Source organism: Toxorhynchites rutilus, chromosome 3, assembly GCF_029784135.1.
Source record: "Toxorhynchites rutilus septentrionalis strain SRP chromosome 3, ASM2978413v1, whole genome shotgun sequence".
NCBI classification, from domain to species: domain Eukaryota; kingdom Metazoa; phylum Arthropoda; class Insecta; order Diptera; family Culicidae; genus Toxorhynchites; species Toxorhynchites rutilus.
The window spans coordinates 193887368-193910510 of NC_073746.1; the positions used below are offsets into that span (position 1 = coordinate 193887368).

The 23143-nt window shown below is 42.2% G+C and overlaps 1 protein-coding gene across 8 annotated transcripts in view; it reads left to right on the forward strand.

The window, feature by feature from the left end:
* Positions 1 to 23143, forward strand: part of LOC129777691 (inactivation-no-after-potential D protein) — a 362102-nt gene that overhangs the window by 94547 nt on the left and 244412 nt on the right. For 7 of the 8 annotated variants that reach the window (XM_055784115.1, XM_055784119.1, XM_055784117.1 and 4 more), the window contains one exon: positions 17686 to 17775. The exons of the other annotated variant lie outside the window; for it this stretch is intronic. In XM_055784115.1, coding sequence (XP_055640090.1) covers positions 17686 to 17775 — 90 coding nt within the window. The remainder of the gene's footprint in view (positions 1 to 17685; positions 17776 to 23143) is intronic. 8 annotated transcript variants of the gene reach the window in all.

Below are 23143 nucleotides of genomic sequence, written 5' to 3' on the forward strand. Positions count from 1 at the left end.
TGTGAAAAGGAAGCGCTCGCTGCCCTCCTGTCCATCGAAGCTTTCCGTGGCTACATTGAGGGATCCCACTTCACTTTAGTAACGGATTCCTCAGCCTTGACTCACATGCTTCGTACGAAATGGAAGACTTCGTCACGTTGTAGTAGATGGAGTTTGACTCTGCAGCAATACGACATGACAATCGTACACCGCAAGGGGAACGAGAATATTGTTCCGGATGCGTTGTCACGTTGTATTGCTGTAGTTTCAGAGGAGTCAACCTCCACGTGGTACGAAGATATGAAACGAAAGGTGTTGAATCAGCCTGATCAGTACACCGATTTTCGATTGGAAGATGAGATTCTATATAAATTTGTATCCACACCTAACCATCCCTATGATTACCGTTTCCAATGGAAAATGGTAGTGTCACCCGAAAAGCGAAACAACATCATGAAAGAATGCCACGATGAGTCCATGCATTTGGGTTTTCTGAAAACCCTAGGCAGAATCAAACTTAAATTCTATTGGCCTAAAATGTCCCGAGATGTGAGGGAATATGTTCGTAATTGCTTCACCTGCAAAGAGGTGAAAGCAGCGTGTGTCCCTACAGTTCCCACTATGGGTGAACAGAGAGTAACCACCCATCCATGGCAAATAATAGCTACCGATTACATCGGCCCTCTGCCACGAAGCAAAAAGGGAAATCAGTATTTATTAGTGACGATGGACCTTTTCAGGAAATGGGTAATGCTGCAACCGGTTAGAAAAATTGATAGTCAATCATTGTGTAATATCTTGAAGGAGCAATGGTTTTTCCGCTTTTCCACCCCGGAGGCAATTATCAGTGATAATGCCTCAGTTTTCCTATCCCGAGAGTTCAAAACTCTTCTCGAACGTTTCGATATCCGGCATTGGTTGAATTCGAAATACCACTCGCAGGCGAACCCTGTCGAGAGGGTAAATCGGACAGTCAACGCCGCTATTAGAACCTACGTTCGGGAAGATCAACGGCTTTGGGATAGCAAAGTGGCAGAAGTGGAAACTATTCTAAACACTTCTGTACACTCATCCACTGAATTAACTCCATATTTTATCATTCATGGCCACGAAGCCTTTGCTAAGGGAAGTGATCATCAATGGCCTCAAAGAAATGATGAACCTTCGGCAGAAGCGAGAGCTGAATCCCGAAGGGATCTATTCAATCGTATATATGAATTAGTACAGCAAAATCTGGAGAAATCTCACGAAGATGGGAAAACAAGGTATAACCTACGACACAGAGGCATCGCCAAGGCATTCCAAGCGGGTCAACTCGTTTATCGACGTAATATGAAACAATCGAACGCAAGTGCGGGATACAATGCCAAGTATGGCCCTCAATACTTGCCCGCACGTGTGAAAAAGAAAGTGGGTACTTCTTCCTATGAGTTGGAAGGATTAGATGGCAAACTCTTGGGTGTATGGCCGGCTGTACACCTGAAGCCAGGGTAGTTTATTGACAGGTAACCCCGCGTTGATTCACAGCATCACTTGACCACTGAAACCTCATTCATTTCTCGTGATTTGGCATAGTTTTGAACGTCACAAACATCTGTAAAAATCAGATCCACCTAAAAGTAAAGAAAAATTAGAGAAACTGAAAAATAAATAGAAATGAATACTTTTCTCCCGTGATTCTATCATTTCCACTTTCCCAAAAATCCAGACGCTATTGTCATACTATTGTTTGACAGCTAACGCTTGCTAGATAAATGATAGCAGCTCATATCTCTAATCACTAGTTATCTAGTGAAGTTAGACGACTATTGTTCTTTCCATAGATTATGCACAGAATCCACCAACTCAGCTCTCGGAAGTCGCGATTCGAGTAGCTCGAAGATGGGAATGGATGCAAGATAGGGATTGATTTTTCCGTAGAATCGTTGAAGACCGGAGTCGATAAGACGCTGATGGTCAGTAGCAGGCTGTTCTATGACAGAGCATACCCTGAAGACTGAGCGGAGTTGAAGACATTCAACGTTGAAACCTTATGACCCTGATCTACTAGTGTCAATTTATCGGTTAACTTACCTTGATATTGAGAAGTAGTAGTTGGCTTGTTACTCTCAAGAAGATAACTCTGGTTTGAGGACAGGCATTGTCTCAAACGTTTGGATTTGAATGTTCGGGTGAATGAATGAATGGAATGAACGGCATGAATGGACGGACGCGTCTTGTGTGAGTGAGGAGTGAATGAAGATAGAATGTGTGCTGGTAGAAGTTAGAATTTATAAGTTATTTTTCTCAGTTTGACAAGAGGAGATAGGAAAGGGAACAGATAGAAATTGATGAGAGGTACATAGCTTTTTCATATAGTGCAAAACAATTGAGAATATGACAGGGGAGGTATTTCGGTTGGGAGTATGACAGTGGATCGAGGTGGTTGATAAACGGCAAAGAAAAAAAGAAGATCCAGTATCCGCGTCGGGATTTTTCGTACTGAACGGATGTTGTGTAGACGTATGTTGACGCTTAGACTAAAAATTATTTTCATAATTTTTCTACTCGACCTGGGGGAGGATTGTTACGCCACAATAACGCGTGAAACTTAAAATTGTCTTTTCTATGTTTTTTCTTTAGTGTATAAGTCAATTTTGTTTAGTTAGTTCTGGTTCTGTAAATTGTCGTTAAATGTAATTTTTTTTGATTGCCATAATAAATGTACACCAAACTAACTCTTACCAAAAACACTGAAACCACTGGGCTACATCGAGCGACTTCGGAGTGACAGCGAGAGTTCCGGAAGGTTTAGACCATCAAGAAAGAGGAAATAGAGAGAGAGAGAGAGAGAGAGAGAGAGAGAGAGAGAGAGAGAGAAGGGAAAAGGAAGGCGATGTAGCGTACGACGGGGACTTGGACGGCGACCTTCAAGCTAGACGGAAGTCAGAAAACGTTTCGGAAAAAAAGGAGATTTATCTGAAGAAGCACAGCGGAAGTTAATAAAAGATTGAGAAAAGCGAATTAGAAAGTTTAAAGTAAAGTTGGAGATATAGAAAGCTGAAAGATAGTGGAGGAGTTGAGAGCGCGAAGGAACGAGTGTGGAGCGCGAGTTCACATCTTGATCCTGAGAAGCAAAAATAGCCAGCGAACACCTGGACGAAGTTCGACATCGAACCTCACCACGAATCCGTGTGAAACCACGCGAATCCACGAATCCACGGGAATCTTCGAATCAACGCGGATCTAATAGTACCAGGTACGTGCTAAACTCTCTCTCTCATCAACGAGGTTATCAACGGGCCCCAGCTTGTGGCATCCGGCGCCGCATCGATACTAACCCACGTTTTTAGAAAATAAAAAAAAATAAAATTAACCTCCTCTACGAGTTATCTATCACTTTATCCCAGAACCAGCCCACATCGAAAAGGTGATTTTTAGGTTTCCGTTCTCCAGAAAATACGGTTTTAAGAGTCCTCCCGAGGTCAGTGGCCGACCCTGAGAAACTATATAAATAAAGAGGTGAGCTAAGCTGGGCGGTTTCGCGGTGTAAGCCGCGAGAAACTTTCACCGATTACTCGCGGTCGGCTCGAGGTTAGTATTACAAGTGTTCTCGTAATTGGGATGTTGCTGTCTCCAATGCTCTGTACGTGTGCCCGACACGGGATACTTCCTATTGGGATGCAGCTGACCATTAATCAGCAACGCCCCCCTAGTATGTACCCCATATCTAGCGTGGTGCGTCTTCTCGACTCGAGGAATCCAGGATAGAATGGTCACTAACCGGCGCAATAATCAGCTCGTGTAGAGTTGTCATGAGCGGTACAACTTTTGGCTCTTGTTGAATCATCAGTGGACTGCACAACCTTTGGCCCGTGTATCTGTAAAGAGTGTGTGTATGTATTGCCGCGACTAAGTAAAAGTTTATAGATAGGATAGGAGGGATATGTAACAGGGACACAGTAGTAGGAAACATCATTAAACGTTGACATCGGCGTTTCTGAGGAACAGGTATAGATGAAGCAGAAGATCAGGATCACGGCTACCTAAGATATCCCGGACGGGGATTTTCATTGAAGATGCCGAAGCCAGTAGACCCGTTTATGTATGAACCGTCAGTAAAGAACATTTGATCAGATCCAACTTTCCCATATTTTTCCGAAAATATCGACGGAATAACATTGGAGCGTAGGTGATCTGGTATTCCATGGATTTTTTGTCGCATGGACATATCAGAAATGACAGAGGAATTGCAAAAGAATGGGAAGCAAATTTGGTTGGAGATGCCTGGTGAAGGGTGCACGTCGTGGGTAAGGTACTCATGGTATAAAGACATAAAACTTGACTGAGGAGTCAGTTGGAGTAGATTTTCGAAGTTATCAATCACCAATGGATTCATGATCTTGCAACGGATGAGAAATCTGTAGGATAATTCTGTGAACCGAAGAGTAAGCGGGGGTACTCCTGCCAAAACTTCGAGACTCATCGTATGTGTCGAATGCAAACACCCCATGGCTATACGCAAGCAACGATATTGTATCCTCTCCAGCTTGAGAATATGAATCCTGGCAGCTGATCGGAAGCAAAAACTGCCATATTCTAACACTGACAATATCGTTGTTTTGTACAACTGAATGAGGTCTCCTGGATGGGCACCCCACCATGTTCCGGTTATTGTTTGGAGAAAATTGATTCTTTGCTGGCATTTCTGTTTCAAATACGCAATGTGTCTCCCCCAGGTACATTTAGAATCAAAATATACACCCAGGTATTTGAAAAACATAGAGTGTTGGATCGTTTTGCCGGATAGGTAAAGCTGGAATTGGGCGGGTTCGTGCTTCCTAGAAAAAACGACCATTTCAGTTTTCTCCGTAGAGAATTCGATACCCAGCTTGAGGGCCCACGTGAACAGATTGTTCATGGTATCTTGCAACGACTTTTGCAGAACGACGGGATTAGTACCCGTGATAGAAATAACTCCATCGTCTGCAAGTTGTCTCAACGTGCAGTCTCTAGTTAGACAATCATCCATATCATTGACGTAAAAACTGTACAAGAGGGGGCTTAGGCAGAAGCCTTGCGGTAGGCCCATAAAACTGTAACGAGAAGATTTTGAGTTGCCATGAGAGAAATTCATGTGCTTTTCTGACAGTAAATTGTACAGGAAATTATTCAGAATTGGTGAAAGTCCACGATTATGAAGCTTCTCTGAGAGAATTTCCATGGAAACTGAATCAAATGCCCCTTTGATATCGAGAAAAACGGAAGCCATTTGTTCTTTGCGAGCAAATGCGATTTGGATTTCAGAAGATAGCAGCGCGAGACAATCATTCGTCCCTTTACCTCGGCGGAAGCTAAACTGCGTATTTGACAGCAAATTGTTCGTTTCGAACCACTTGTCCAAACGAAGTAGAATCATTTTCTCTAACAATTTGCGAATACAGGATAACATTGCAATCGGCCTATACGAGTTGTGATCGCAAGCCGGCTTGTTGGGTTTTCGTATGGCTATCACTCTCACTTGTCTCCAGTCATGCGGGACAATATTCAGCTCCAGAAACTTGTTGAACAAGTTCAGCAAACGCTGGTTTGCCAAGTCGGGAAGATTCTTCAAAAAGTTGAATTTAATCTTGTCCGACCCCGGAGCTGAATTGTTACATGAGAGGAGGGCAATTGAGAATTCTACCATCGAAAATTCTCATAATCGCATTGGAGCGGAATATCGCGTACGACGCTTTGTGCAGGAACAGAATCGGGGCAAACCTTCCTTGCAAATTTGAAAATCCAACGGTCAGAGTATTCCTCACTTTCATTGGTATGGTTCCAGCCACGCATTCTCCTAGCCGTATTCCAAAGAGTACTCATAGCGGTCTCCCTTGACAAACCATTGACGAATATCCGCCAATATCCACGCTTTTTTTGCTTTAACCAGACCTTTTAGTTTGGCTTCTAGAGCTTGGTACTTTCAAAACCATTCCACTAATCCAGTTTTCCTGAATTTTTTGAAGGCGGATGATTTTTCAAGGTAGACCTTTGAACACTCCCTGTCCCACCAAAGTGATGGAGGACGACGTCGGAAAGTGGTAGCCGGTACATGTTTCTTTTGAGCTTGAAGTGCGCTATCGTAAATCAAACTTGATATAAAATTATACTCTTCAAGGGCAGGAAGTTCATGCATCGAAATGATTGCTTCAGATATTAATTCTGCAAATTTTCTCCAGTCAATATTCTTCGTGAGGTCATACGCAATATCGACTGACTCACTAGATTTTGATTCATTGGCGATTGATAAAATTATTGGTAGGTGATCACTACCGTGGGGATCTTGGATTACCTTCCATGTGCAATCCAGGGATAATGAAGAAGAGCAGAGAGATATGTCTAGCATGCTTGCCCGTGCAGGAGGGTTGGCTATCCTAGTTGCTTCCCCAGTATTTAAAACTGTCATGTTGAAGTTGTCGCACAGATCATAAATCAACGTGACACGGTTGTCATCGTAGAGTGACCCCCATGCTGTTCCATGGGAGTTGAGGTCACCTAAGATTAGCCGCGGCTCCGGCAATGCCTCGATAATATCAAAGAACTGATGGCGGCCTACCGTAGTCCTGGGAGGAATATATATCGAAGCAATGCAGAGTTCTTTGCCATTGATTTGTATCTGGCAAGCGACAACTTCAATGCCTGTAAACGATGGGATAGTGACTCTAAAGAAGGAGTGACGTTTTTTGATCCCCAATAGTACGCCACCAAACGAGTCGTTACGATCTAGGCGAATAATGTTGAAATTGTGAAAATTCAGCTCGTCGGCTGAACAAAGCCATGTTTCACAGAGAGAATATACATCACAGTTAGAACTGTGAACTAAAAATTTAAATTGGTCTAGTTTAGGGATGATGCTTCTGCAATTCCACTGTATGACAGTGGTCAAATCCTTGACCTCTTGCGCTGAATTAGGCATCGAGGGAAATGAACGCTGCTAAAAAGCCACATTTTTCTTTCAAAAATGTTCTCACAACCGGAAGCAAACATAATACTATGCTTTTAAGAGGATCATTTATATTTAAAGCATTTAAAATGTTATCCACAAGGTCTGAAAGCGCAAGCAGGCCAGGTAGTGGCTGTTGCTTCGACCGCGAAAATGGAACAGACGTGTTCGTTGTTGTTCCGGGAAGTGCTGAGGACCCCTGGTTGGTAGCATGACCACGTAAACCGGGAGGTACTTGCTTCGGCCTATTCTCAGCACGTTCAGTTCGAGAGATTGGAGATAAAACATTAATTGGAGCGGTCCTCACCTGGACCCATCATATTGAGGGCCTTGTATTTATTGCGCAGACTGATCCACGTTGGAATCCTCGTGTTTTTGGTTGATGAGCGGTTCTGCTAGCTCTGCTGATGGTGGTTCTATTGGTAGTAGACAGATTTTTGCTACGGGACGAGTAAGTACGCCTTGTGCAGTCTTGAGTGTTACGACGCGCACTACTCCGTCCTTACCAGGATGTAGGTCAACTATGCGTGCTGTTGGCCAGCGCATCGGTGAAGTATTTTCGTTCTTTATCAGAACGAGTTGGTTTTTCTGTAGTTTCACGGGTGGTTTGCACCATTTTGTTCGAGGCTGAAGACATGATAGATACTCTTCTTGCCAGCGTTTCCAGATATCTTGGAACATCTTCTGTGCTTGCTGCCATTGGTAAAGTCGATTGAAGGGTATATTTTCAAAATTGCACTCTGGAACAGATTGCAATGATGTGCCAACCAGGAAATGACCAGGTGTAAGTGGTTCGAGGTCCGATGGATCATCTGTCAGCTTAGTTAGTGGTCGAGAATTTAAACAGCATTCGATTTGAGTCAAAAGAGTTTCCATGTCGTCGAATGCCAGTTTTCTCTCTCCTAACACACGAACAAAATGCTTCTGGGCTGAGTTGATAGCTGCCTCCCATAATCCTCCGAAATGAGATCCTCTAGGTGGGTTGAAGTGCCAGCGAATTTCATTGTCACCACATTCACGAGCAAACGATGTCTTGAATTCTTCACTCCTTATCAGTTTTCGGAGTTCATTTGCGGCGCCAACAAAATTCTTACCATTATCTGTATAGACATGCGAACAAAGTCCTCTTCGTGAGACGAAACGACGGAAAACTTGAAGGTATTTGGAAGTGCTGAGATTTGTGACCAGTTCTAGATGCACGGCCTTGACACAGAAGCAAACAAATACCGCAACATACGCCTTTATTTGTGCATCTCGGCGGTGACGAGGTTGTAAGTAGATCGGTCCCCAGAAATCGATACCCACAACGGAGAACGGTCTTGAGATGGTTACTCTTTTCGTGGGTAGATCGGGCATACACTGTTCGATTAATTTCGGCTTGGCCCGGCAACATATTATACATGCATGGACCACACGGCGGGCAATACTGCGGCCTCCCATTATCCAAAATCGCAAACGTATAGTGTTAGTCAACAGTTGAACAGCTGCGTGGAGTAAACGTTCGTGATAGCAACGAACTAGAAGCGTCGTGAATGGATGTTTTCCCGGTAGGATTACTTGATGTTTTGAATCATATGACTGTGTTGAATTATTTAATCGACCACCGATACGGATCACATTTTCTTGAGTTAGGACTGGACGGAACCACCGCAGTCGTGAGCTTGAGGATAATGTTTCATTTTCTTGGAGCGATTTCCATTCCCCGGGAAAGCTTTCTATTTGCACTAATCTCACAAGTGCTAGTTCTGCCTTTTGAAGTTCGTCTGTTGTTAGGAAAGTATGGCCTTTTCTTTCAAACTTTGGTTCACGAAGAATAGAAATGTATCTCCTCCAATACGCTGTTATCCGCAATATTTTTTGATAATTTGAGAATCTTGAAATATATGTTTCGACGAACGATTGTTGTTTCATAGTAGTAGAATGTGAGCACTTTCTTATTTCGGTGGATATTTGTGAATCGCAAAGATTCACGGTTTTTTGTATAGGCCAAAGTTGCTTGTCCTGTGCTAACCACTGTGGACCTTCCCACCAGATTTGACTGGTGAGCAATTCAGTCGTCGAGAGTCCTCTCGAAATAATATCAGCAGGGTTATCGCTGCCTGCAACATGATTCCATTTACAGTTTTGGGTGGCATGTTGTATTTTGGAGACCCTATTAGCGACAAATGTGGTCCATGTAGAAGTAGTACATTTTAACCAGCTTAGAACTTAGTAGTTGAATCTACCCAGAAATTCGCCATTATCCTCAAACGTAAGGAATCCGCTACCTTGGTATACAATTCGGCGGCAAGTAAAGCGGCACACAATTCCAAACGAGGGATACTTAATTGTTTCAGTGGCGATACCTTGGATCGTGACGTAAGAAGTGCCACCTTGATTTCACCTGAGCTGTTCGTTGTTCGTAAGTACACGCACGCCCCGTAGTCGTGCTCAGAAGCGTCAGAGAAAATGTGCATTTCTACAGAAGTTGCATTTGGAAGCAGAACTTGACGTTCGATGCGCAATTCATTTAGTCGATATAATTGTATGTAGAAGGTGTTCCATCGGTTTCTAATTTCTGCAGGTAACTCACAATCCCAATCATACGTCTTCCCGTTTTCTTCTTTGAGACTCCATAAAATTTGCATAAATATTTTCGCGGTTACTACTACCGGACCCACCAATCCTAGCGGATCAAATATCCGCGCGATGCAAGAAAGCGTTGTACGTTTTGTTATTGGCTGTGTACTATCGATGGCTACTAGTTGTATTACGTATTTCAACCGGTCAGTTATGGGTTCCCAATGTAAGCCCAAAGTTTTAATCGACTTATCTTTATCAAGCTCGACGGTTGATTCCAATGCTCGATTGTTATCAGGTACATTTCTTAAAACTTCTGGAGAGTTACACGCCCATTTACGGAGTTGCATGCCCGCTGATCTGAACATGCAATCCATCTGGTCTTGAAGTTCGATTGCCTCGTGAATGGTATTTGCACCGGAAACAAAATCGTCCATATAAAAATCATTAAACGTGGCTCTCGCTGCTAATGGATAATTATGTTCTTCGTCTATCGCTAATTGTTTGAGAACACGAGTGGCAAGATATGGTGCCGATGCAGTGCCATATGTGACGGTCTTCAATTCGAATATTTGAAGTGGTTCAGATGATGAAGATCGCCAAAATATACGTTGATATTGGGTATCATCTGGATGTAGATTAATTTGACGAAACATTTTTGTTATGTCTGCAATCAACAAAACTGGGTGTAATCGAGATCTCATAACTATAGAACGTTGATCGTCCTGAATTATCGGTCCAACTTCAAGAGCATCATTCAAAGATAATCCAGTTGAGCTCTTACATGATGCGTCAAACACGACACGAACCTTCGTCGTTGTGTGATCTTCTCGAATGACTGGATGATGCGGTAGAAAGTGTGATGACTGTGTAGTGATTTGGCTTTCATATGCTTGCATATGACCAAGTCTTAAATACTCTTCCATGAAATCTCGGTATTCCATGGCAAGACTCGAGTTCCGATTGAGACGGTTTTCAATGTGACGAAAGCGGCGTAGTGCTGTCTGTTTGTTATCCGCTAGGTTGTGAACAATTTCTTTTTGAACGGAAGGCGAACCGTGTATCGACCATCTGGTTCCCGAGATGTTGGTGAAATAACTTTTGCATGCTGTTTCTTGAGGTGAAAAAGCTTTCATCGAATCTTCCTCGATGGCCCAAAATCGTTCCATATCACGATGCAAATCGGCTGTAGTGGCAATGTTACAGGTAAATGATGTATTCGTATGTTTTTGATGTGTGTTGCTGGAGACTATCCATCCAAATGTTGAATTTATCAGCCATGGCAATGAGTTGCCCAATGATAGTCGTCCCGATGGTTTGAAAATATCGAAAAATATCTCTGCTCCTATAACTACATCAATGTTACTCGATTCATAGAACGAAGGGTCGGCTAGTTGAATTCCGGTTGGAAACTTCCATGTTGATATGTCTACTGAGATGCAAGTCAAGTCTACAGTAACCCGCGGAAGAACGTAAATATCAATCTCAGCAGTATATTTAGTTGCTATGTCGGGATTTGAGCATCGACCGGAACATAAACCGTACTTGCGTTGAGGATTGTCCTATTCCTGCGATTGGAAGATTCGCCTTTTTGCGATGTATGTACATCCGCTGACTCACACGTTCTGTAACGAAGCAGCACTCACTGCCAGAGTCAAGCAGGGCTCGAACAGGATGCTCTACACCGTTGTCGTCGACTAACAGGACGATTGCTGTGGCTAATAACACCCTATGACTAGTTCTATAATTTCTTGTAAAATTCGTGATTCCTGTATGTACTACCGGCGTTGATGATACGTTATATTCATTACCCTTCGAGTAACTGAGTTGATTAATAACTGGCGGTTGCTGAATTGAAGCTTTTTGTTTTGAATTAATTGATCTTTAAGCGGAACACAACAGAGTGTGATGTCGTCCTCCACACTTGCGGCAGTTGCTTTCTGATGGACATTCTTTCAGAACATGACCACGACGCATGCAATTACGGCAAAGTTGGTCACGTCGAATAAATTGGTCCTTCTTTTCTGCTGACATTTTGGAAAATGCGCTACATTGATAAAGAGAGTGTTGACCCGAACAAGCTGTACATTCACGTGCTGCATTCTGGAATGTTCCGATGTTTCCCGACCGTTGAATGCAGTTCTTTTTCACGTTAAATTGTTGTGCTTCAGCAGGTTTAATAACGACTGACTGCAGTATATTGACTCGACGTTGTAAGAATTGACCGATTTCATCGAAAGTGGCATTTTCAAGCGTTTCTGCATATTCTTCCCAGTCTCTTCTGCTGACAGGATCTAGCCGCGTACTTAGCAGATAAATCAGAAGTACATCCTTAGCAGATGAATCAGAAGTACATTGAATCATCAAGTACATGAATCAGAAGTACATATTCGGTGTGTTCACCTAGCTGCTTCAACACTCTTACGTTGGTTTCAAATTTTTCTACAAGTGAATGTAACTCCGATGCATTTTCTCTTCGTTTATTTGTTTATTTGTTTATTTGTTTAGATATAACATTCATCTGACAAAATCGTCTTAATGAACAAAAATTAGTATAATAGTCGAACAAAAACATAACATTAAAACATAACATTAAACACATCGGGATTCTCAATTCGGTTTCTGAAGCGTAGTGATGATTCTCCAAAGTCATAAAACTGCTCTACGGATGAAAAGGTTCTGATCATTTCCGTGACCGGCTCATGTTGACCATACGATGAACGATGTGCAAGCGGTTGCAGCAAAAACGAGGATCGTAGAATTCTACTGGGAGCGCGAAAGTTCATCTTCTCGAGCAAGTTAGGCGCATCGATTTCACCACAAAGAAGTTTGGCAACGAAGGTGGCTTGTTGAATACGCCTACGACGCTCAAGAGTATTCAAGTTCAGTAAGCGACATCTAGCTGTATATGACGGCAGGTTCCGCGGGTCATGCCAAGGCAGATTCCTAAGCGCTCTACGGATGAACCATTTTTGAATCCGTTCAATCCTGACGATCCACATGTGTTGGTACGGGCTCCATACTACAGATGCGGTTTCAAGAATCGGCCGAACAAGCGAGCAGAAGAGAGATTTCAGGCAGTAGGGATCAGTAAAGTCCCTAGAGATTCTCGAAATAAACCCAAGCTGACGATTGGCCTTGGATATCAATGCAGATCGGTGTGCGTCGAAAGTGAGCTTAGGGTCGAGAGTTACGCCCAAGTCATTGACCTGACTGACTCTCTCCAAGATAATATCATCGATCGTGTAGTCGAATATAGTTGGTTGTCTTTTTCGATGGAAACTCATGATGACACATTTATTTATACTGATAGTTAGTTTGTTCAGGCGACACCAACTCACAAACTGGTCAAGCAGGCTCTGTAACCGTCGGCAATCCTCGAGGGTTTCGATGGCTAGATAGATTTTCAAGTCGTCTGCATATATCGACACACAGTCACATGCTAGAATAAGCGACACATCGTTATAGAAGATCGCGAACAGCAGTGGTCCAAGATTGCTGCCTTGCGGAACACCCGAAGAAACAGCAAACGGAGATGAAGTGTGAGACAGGAGCTTGACACGGAGCGTTCTTCCAGACAGGTATGATCTCAGCCAGTTGATGAATTCGTCGGAAGCACCAAGACGGGATAGTTTTCTCAGTAGGATGCGATGGTCAATTCGATCGAAAGCGGCTTTTATGTCGGTGTAGATAGCATCAACTTGAGCGCGTTCCTCTAGACGGTTGATACAAAACGACGAAAACTCGAGGAGATTGGTGCTAACCGAGCGTCCTGGCATAAAGCCATGTTGTACTGGTGAGATATAACGCTTAACTTCGAAAAAGACAGCATCGTTCACGATCAACTCAAAAAGCTTGGAGGCGGCAGATAAACTGGTTATGCCACGATAGTTAGCCACGTTACACTTATCACCTTTCTTAAACACGGGAAACATAAAGGAATGCTTCCACACATCTGGAAAAACCCCTTGACTCAGCGAAGCTGTGTAAATACGGGAGAGCGGTAAAGCCAAAGATGTAGCACAGCGGCAAAAAACTATAGCTGGAACGCCATCTGGGCCAGGAACTGTTGAACGTTTCAATTTTTTTACGCCCTTCTCAACCATCTGTGGGGTAACGACGAATGGTCCCAAGTCTATTAAACTCTCTGGAATGTTAGCTGCAGCTCTCTCGGCTTCTGACGGGGTGGCTGCCTCAGCGACAAACACCGATGCAAAGTGTTTTGAAAATAAATCGCACATTTCAGAAACGGAGGACGATTCCTGAGCGTCCGAGAACACCTTAGACGGGATATCTGCTGTTTTTCGCTTGGAATTGACAAACTTCCAGAAGCTCTTTGGATTTCTACGCAGGTTTGTCTGGACACGAAGCACGTATGATTTGTAGAGGGCACGGTTAAGGCGTCGGTATACACTGCTAGCGAGTTGAAAGTTGTGTATGGTTTCAACAGTTCGTCGACGGCGTAATTTACGTTGGCAAGAATTTTTGTCGCGCCGTAGAATGCGAAGAAGTGGAGTGCTCCAAGCTGGAGACATTGGAGGTTTCCTTCGTGGGGTATTCGTCACGAGCCAGCTGCAAACGATTTCGCAAAAACGCGTCGCCATGTCGTTAACGTCCTGACCAAGAGCGTTCCAATTGTAGCTACTCAGAAACTCGTTAAATGCAGCGAAATTAATTTTTGCGTAATTCAACGCATGTTCGCCTTCGTTCCGATCCTCAACGGCCAACACTGCTCCTCTTGTATCCGATAACGATAATACTAACGGAGGATGGTGCAAATCCACCGCTAGCAGTGGCGATACAGATTCGTTGATAGCGATGTTAATATCGGGAGCACAAAAAACCAGATCCAGTGTTCGGCCACGAAAATTACGAATGAAGTTGCGCTGCTGGAGACCGAGAAAGGTGATTCCATCCAATAGAACAGCACTTGCCGCAGAGGTCAAAGACGGATTCAGATCAACAACAGAGTTAGCATGTAATTCCCATGCAATATGAGGCTGATTGTAATCGCCACATACCAATACGGTGTCATCAGAAGACGCACGGTCACACAGCTCACGCACAGAAGCCAAATGGGAATCATAAACCCCCACGTCACGACTGCGGTCGGGAGGAATGTATACTGCGCAAAGTAATATCCTTTTCCCACGTATGGTAGTGGAGACACAAATCTGTTCCAAAGAGTTTCCATTCCTCGTTTGAACCGATACAGCAGAGAAGTGACGAGCTACTGCGATAAGGACACCACCAAATCTGGACTTGGAACTGTTGGAAGGACTACGGTCACAACGGAAAACGTTAAATTCAGCTCCGAATAGCTGTATGGAGTTGATGCTGTCGTCAAGTCCGGATTCAGTCAACATGATGACGTCGTAATTACAATCGCATACTGCTACATAGAGATCGTCAATTTTCGTCCTCAGGCCGCGTACATTCTGATAATACAGCCACATAACATTGGAAGTCGTGTCGTTGCCCCTAGAAATGAGAGGCAGATCAGGTTGCGAATGGTGCTCGATTGAATCGTACTCGCCTAGAGTGGCACGTTGGAAGACCCCTTCCCCAGACTCAACAACAGGACCGGGACGGCTAATCTGACGCTGGCTACAAGGCTCGACTGAGTTGGACGGGTTAGGGGCTTCCATGATGCCGTTAATCGTGCGTCCCAGTAATCGAAGCTCATCATCGAGCTGATCAGTCCATATAAATTGGCTGGAAATTTGAACGAAGTCAGGCAGATACGAGCGATCATAAAATGCATACTTGCCTGAAGAGTCAGGTTGGGAGACTCTCCCCCAACATCCGACCACAGGACCGGGATGACTTGAACGGCAAGGGTCAATCCGAGGTGGATGAAGTCCGGCGTGTGGCACGACTGGGTCGGAGTAGTTGAGAGCTCCCATGGTACATTGTTTATTGCATCCCGGTTGTACAAACTTTGATGATTGCTGCTGATGTGACTCGCTGGGTACATATTCTCCTCGTTCTCCTCGTCCAATCTGCTTTTCTACTTCAGACGGGGCGTTTTGGAGAACCCCGACTGAGTTTCGTATAGTGGAAAATTCAAACAATGATTGAACGTATATACGCTTCAGACGCCGAGGGTTTGAAAAGTGGTCAACGAGCATCTTCCATGCAACAGCATACAGATCACTTGTTATAGGTATTGTTTGAATCACCTTTAACGCTTCACCAGCCAGAGAAGACCGTAGATAGTAAAATTTCTGGATGGTTGATAGATTCGTTGAAGAGTGGACGAGCGAATCAAATAAATCGTGGAAATTTAGCCAACTTTCGAACTGTCCATTGAATACGGGTAATTTAACATCCGGTAGTTTTATGCAGCTCATTTGGCTCGGGGATTAACGTTGTGGGTTTTGCATGTGTTGTTGACGAGATGATACGTTGTTAAATTGCATTAGTATACCTTTTGTGCGGTAATAACGTTTTTCGAACTCGGTGCGATCGCTCAGATACGCATCCATGGCTTCATCCGTGTCTTCCAAAGTCTCCAACTCGGCCTGCACTGAATTGAACTCGGTCCATAGTGCAGCAAGGTTATCCAAACGAACAGGCAGTTCCATTGCATCACTCTCCTCTTGATAATTGTCGGCAAATTCTGTTATGCAGGCAAACGAGGACAGAATACTGCGTCTGCGGTTCTTCAAACCGCGGAGTTTCCGTTCGGCTCCCGTCGACATCGTGGAATACGGAGAAAAGTTCTGCAAGCAAAAGACCACGCAGAACGGAGAGACAAGATAATCGGATAACGCTAATTACCTTGTCAAGGTTAGGGTAATGCCTTGAATATATATATATATGGGTTTTGCATGTGTTGTTGACGAGATGATACGTTGTTAAATTGCATTAGTATACCTTTTGTGCGGTAATAACGTTTTTCGAACTCGGTGCGATCGCTCAGATACGCATCCATGGCTTCATCCGTGTCTTCAACTCATCTGTGTCTCCAACTCGGCCTGCACTGAATTGAATATATATATATATATATATATATATATATATATATATATATATATATATATATATATATATATTCATATATATATATATATATATATATATATATATTCATATATATATATATATATATATATATATATATATATATATATATATATATATATATATATATATATATATATATATATATATATATATATATATATATATATATATATATATATATATATATATATATATATATATATATATATATAAATATATATATGTGTAATTTTCCTGTTGAACACCGTGGTGTAACTGTTGCTGATGAAAATGCTTCTCAAGGGTCATTTAAGATCCGGAAGGCTGGATAGACGGAACCTTCTCGAACCATATTGCCTCCTGCGATGCTTTTCCTGGATTCGCTCTTTATAGGGTAACGAACGGGTTTCTGGTAATTGATGTCGCCCTCATGTATCATATATGTGATACGAACAACTGGAACAACCGATTCTGCCTTAATGTATGAGCAGGACATCGTTTCTTGGTTGCTTCGTGTCTTATTCGATCTTTGAGACGCAAAGTAACTTTGGTGTTCCCATTTGTTGGTCGTTATATCCCATATATCTGGCACTATTTAAAGAAATTCCGTACCACTTTCTCAGATAGACCAACTTTTGTTACGATCGAGCGATTAGAAAACTATTGTTCACTGAATATCTTCATTATTTTCCGCCCCTCTTCCGTCAATAGCATACCTTTCGCCATTCCTTAAAATTCTACGTAAATCACTAATCTGACCAACTTCTTACGTTGCACATCTAATAATTCTTGTAAATTGAACATTCCCAAGTATTTTTTCAAAAACACAGATAAAGGCTTGGTGATTATGCGAAAACTCGATTTTTATGCCCTGCGGCTAAACGTATGTCTCGGGAAAAAACGACGTTTGAATGTTTATATCCACCGATGCCGCCTTGTGTGTGTGTGATTGTGACGCACGTCCTTTCAATAAAATTGACTTAAATATATTACCACTACAGCAAATAAGTATCCCGATCAAAAGAACATTCCTAGTTGTTTTGTAAGTGTTTCAAGTTTTTTTCAAGTGCGGCTAAACGAATGTCTATCACTGTATATCCTTCTTCTGGTGTGCGCGTTGTGCTTTTTTTGTTTTGGTGAAATTTGTATTTTTGTATTATTGTCATTTATTTTAGGTGAACGTGTCGGACGACAATGTTGTTTCTGGTATATTCATAAAAAATATTATACCGAAAAGTCCTGCTGATCGATGCGGTTTATTAAAGGTACATGGAATATTGATTAAATGATTTCAATAAAACAGTTTTTTTGTAATATTTGTGATGTGTTTCTACGATGTTTGATATGTGTTTCCTTGTTTCCTTTTCTTATGGTGATTTTCAGGTGTAACAATACAGGAAAACCTGCTTTTCGGTGCGATTTGTATTTGACTTTTTTGTGCGGTATATGAAAAATATTTATCTTTGCTCTTATCTTTAATACGTCCATCGCACTACATAAGTCATGCTTTGTTTTGTTTGTTTTAACGCGAAGGTGGCAGCTTATAGAAGGGAGCAAAAGGTTGATTTTATCATCTACGCAAGTGAATAGGTCGCTTTGGAAAGTGAAAAAATGAACATAACGTATGTTTCAATTTTTAAATCCTAGATAGAATCCACTCTTTCACGATTCTGGGCCATTACGATAAAATAAATTTATTTCAAAGCACACATTGTAGTTTGTTCACAACTGACAGTGCGAAAACAATAAGTTTGTATCTAAATTTTCCACTCCCACTTTCTTTGAATGCAATATGTTGACCATGACATGATTTCAAATCAACAACTTCCGACATGCAGCGATTCTGGGCCATTACGATAAAATAAATCTATTTCAAAGCACACATTGTAGTTTGTTCACAACTGACAGTGCGAAAACAATAAGTTTGTATCTAAATTTTCCACTCCCACTTTCTTTGAATGCAATATGTTGACCATGACATGATTTCAAATCAACAACTTCCGACATGCAGCTTAAATCACATCGAATTCTATACACCTACAACAACGCGCAAATGAAAACGCAACATGTGACAACGTACAGCAGGATAACAAAAGGAAATCGAACGGTTCTCACGAACGGAACCATTAGGATTTGAGTTATTTTTCAGGGGAACTTTTTTAAGCCATCGCATATTTTTTTTCAGATTGTGTTGCGAGCACTGTTTTTCAAAGCTATTGGAGAAGTTTTGTATGATTTTTTTTGTGCGATCCCTATACCTCGCACAAAAACAAGTTTTCCAGTGAGGTATACCGGCAGTGATGGAATTTCATGAACATTCTGTTTAATCATGATTCGATATACACAATTATAATCTCGAGCAACGCATCTCCGAGTATACTCACTGTTCATGAGTTCATAAGTAAGAATGAATGTAGAAAATGTGTTACTCACGAGAAACACAGCTGCGAGTATGCTCAGTGTTTTTGATTCATGAGTATGAATGAATGTAGCAAATACAAAACAAAACGCGGTGCGGATAAAACGAAAGCGGAAAAATGTCCGAAATACCTACCGGAAACAGTGAATCGAGTGATTCTTGTTCGTCGGTGTAGTATAGAAGACCGTCAATCAGGATCACAAAGAAAAGACGTTAACACCGTTCGCTCTCTGACACATATATGATTCTTTATTTGTGCTCTCTGTACTGTGTGAATCTGATGTGCTAGACACCGAAGCCGATATCCGTTATGCGTTACAATTATAGTGTTACTACACTACACTTACCCCTTTTTTTTACTAATAATCTCACACGTAATCCTGCAGGTACATCGGTTGACGCGCTGCTCGTTTAGTTCTGGATCCCGAATCAGCTGCATCATGATCAACCCACTCTGCCGTCTTCTTATTACCTATGCCGCGCGATGCGATGCGATTCGTTCCGCTCGTATCTATTCCCGTACTCGGTGATTTGTCGTATTCTTCGTCAATTTGCTGTAAGTGTGACACATGTCTACGATAGGTTGTTCCAGATTCTTCTGACAAAACTTGTACATCTCCGCCTTTCCGCTCAACAACTCTAAATATCTCTGGTTCAAAGCTTGGTGTTAGCTTGTTGGATTTTGCTATATTCTTCACCAAGACTTTGTCTCCTGCAGATATAAGAATAGGCTTAGCATTCCGCCGCGTATCAGCATACTGTTTTCCTTTCTCCGTTTTCTCCTTATCTCGATCTACTACCTCTTCATCAACGGCTTTTGGATGGGTAATGAATGGGACTTTATCGCGTATATTGTAACCAAAGAACATTTCCGATGGTGTTTTCCCGGTTGTTGAGTGTGGAGTTGATCGGTACATTAGGAGATATTTATTGAGTTCATTTACCCAGTCAACTTTTGTAGCCTGGCTTATGGATAGCCTTTTCAGTATTGACCTATTTTGCCTCTCTACTTCTCCATTTTGTTGCGGCCAATATGGGGTCGTGGTTATCAACATGATGTTGTTTGATCGACAATAATCGCGGAATTCCTCGCTGGTAAATTGCGGACCGTTATCAGATGTAATGGCAAAGATCGTGATCAACCGCTTAATTGTTTCGTTAGAGTCTATCTTCTTCAAAATTTCCACTTCAATATATCTGCTGAAATAATCTACTACCACCAATAGATAATGTCCAGAAGGAAGAGGTCCGAGGTAATCCATAGCCACGTGTTGCCAGGGTTCTGATGGTAGCTCTCGTCGGTTTAAAGGCTCTTGCGCTGTTGGAGCTACCACAAGCATGCATCCCAGGCAGTTTCTGACGTATTTTTCGACTTGCATGTCTAATTTTGGCCACCATATCTTTGCACGTAATCTTTGTTTCATGAGTGACATTCCTGGATGTCCTTCATGGGCCAATTCAAGAGTCCGGATCCTGAACTTCTCAGGAATGACCATACGAGTTCCTCGTAGTGAAATACTTCCCGCAAAACATAGCTCAGTAGCAAATTTATATGACGATGCATCTTCAGTCCATACGTCCCGCTGTAAACCAATTCTAACCGCTTGAATTGCTTTGTCTACCATTGATTCCTGCTCAATCTCAGATATTTTCAGCGCAACAGGAGCAGCATTTGTGGCCACCCACTGCACATAATGTTCCGTAAAATCTTCAAACGCTTTAGTATCTAATTCAGGTTGAATAACTAGTCAAGAAAGAGGGTGTGCGATGTTCGATTTACCTGGACGGTAAATAACCTTTCCTTTGTAAGCTTGCAACCGAACCACCCACCTCTCGATTCTAGCGCAGGGTTTTGATCTAGGGCCAAAAATGGTCTCCAAAGGTTTGTGGTCAGTAATCAAGTCGAATGAACGACCGTATAAATAAAAATGGAATCTTTCAACTGCCCAGACCAATGCTAGTGCCTCCTTCTCAATCTGTGCATACCGCTTTTCGATATCGGATAAACTTCTACTCGCGTACGAAATCACTCTTGGACCTTGCTTGTTGATCTGGATTAAAACAGCACCCAATCCAACGGGACTAGCATCCGCAATCAATTGAGTGCGGTCATCCACATCAAAATAGCCTAATGTCATAGGGTTCATCATGTGTCTCTTTAATTCTTGGAATGCGAGCTGATGCTCCCGGCTCCAAACAAATTTGTTTTGTTGTTTCGTGAGTTGTCGGAGGGGATCTGTAAGGGTCGCCAAATTAGGAATCAACTTGCCTACGTAGTTGACTAATCCCAAAAAACTTCGCGTTTCTTCTGCAGTTTCCGGTCTTCGGAAATTTCGAATGGATTCAAGTTTATCTGTATACTTACTTCGATGTTATTCGTTTCTCTCTCAGAGTAAGCTACGAATATAATAAGGGTGTGATTTACATTTTATACTTTTATGGTTTATAATATCACGCTTCCTTTGCTTTCGTTCATTTCTTACTCTACTCTCGCACCGTGAGGAGTCTTTCGGTGGTAAGGCACCATGAAATCAGCTTCTGAAGATTATTCTTCCCCATCAGTAGGATATTTTCGTATCCAATATTGTATGCGCGTGCAACGGAAAATGTTTCGCATCGCGAAAATTATATAATTTTCAATCAATTATTGCTCAGTCGCCGAATGTTTCAAACTCAGAGAGTTCATTCTCCTCTAGTTTGCCTTCCAAATTGCCATCGTAAACCACACCTTCTCTCGATTCAACCACGCACAAAAAGCATACTTAAGCAATATTCTGGTGGTGAAACGCAATCTGTTAGAGCCGAATGAACTGAAAAGTTTAAAGCCTAAGTTTAAAGCTTTAAGTCTTTAATTCAACATCATCATCATGAAACGCAATCATTTTTCGTGATGACATCGACAAGACAACATCGTTATTGAACGAGGTGGACGGCGATGAATCAAGAGATTCATTACCTGACCTGAAACGCATTCAGTTAGTTTGGAACTGTGAGGGAGCGCAAAAAAACCAATCCATCAGAAGAAGAGAAGACGACCGAGAGAGTATCAGCACCGAAGAATGGTTCCGTTTGAGACATCGAAGCAACCGACACACACACATATATACGTGCGGAACTTCATTCGTTTAAATGCCATCCAGCATCGAGAAAATTCCGGAAGAATATTATCGTTGCTGAAAAATATTCTGCCAGTTCCCCTCGGAATTGAAAAATACATTCATGCTAAAGAGATTATTTTAATGTTTTCTAACATATAACGCTGTGACCAAATACATTTGGTTTTGTGATTTTTCAATCAAGTGCAATTAACAGGTGGTTATCAAGTAAGCATTAACCACTGGTGGTGGACTTCGAGAAGAATCGAGAAGAATCCGGAAAGATGTCATCGTTACTGCAAAATAATCTGCCAGTTTCCTTAGAATTGAAAATTACATTCAAGCGGAAGAGTTTATTTTAATGTTTTCTATCCACATAGTACTGCTGCGATCGAATACAGTTGGTTTTGTGATTTTTCAATCAAGTGCAATTAATTAGCAGGAAAGCTTCTGAAGATTATTCTCCCCCATCAGTAGAATATTTTCATATCGAATACAGTTTGCGCGCGCAATGGAAAATATATCGCATCGCGAAAATCATATAATTTTCAATTAATTATTGCTCAGTCGCCGAAAGTTTCAAACTCAAAGCGTTCATTCCCCTCTAGTTTGCCTTCCAAATTGCCATCGTAAAACACACCTTCGATTCAGTCACGGACAAAAAACATACTTAAGCAATATTCTGGTGGTGAAACGCATTCATTTTTCGTGAGGACATCGACAAGACAACATCGTTGCTAAACGAGTTGAACGAGCTGGACGAGCTGGACGAGCTGGATGGTGAGAGATCAAGCGATTCATTACCTGTCCTGACCTAACCTGAAACTCATTCAGTTTGTTTGTCACTGTGACGGTGCGCAGAAAAGCCGATCCATCAGAAAGAGAAGACAAGACGACCGAGAGAATATCAGCATCGAAAATTGGTTCCGCTTGAGACATCGGAGCAACCACCACACACACATACACGCGCGCAACTCTTTACATTTGCTGGTTATCGAGAAGAATCCGGAAAGAAGTGATCGTTGCTGCAAAATAATCTGCCAGTTCCCCTTGGAATTGTAAATTACATTCAAGCGAAAGAGTTTATTTTAACGTTTTCTATCCATATACTGCGACCAA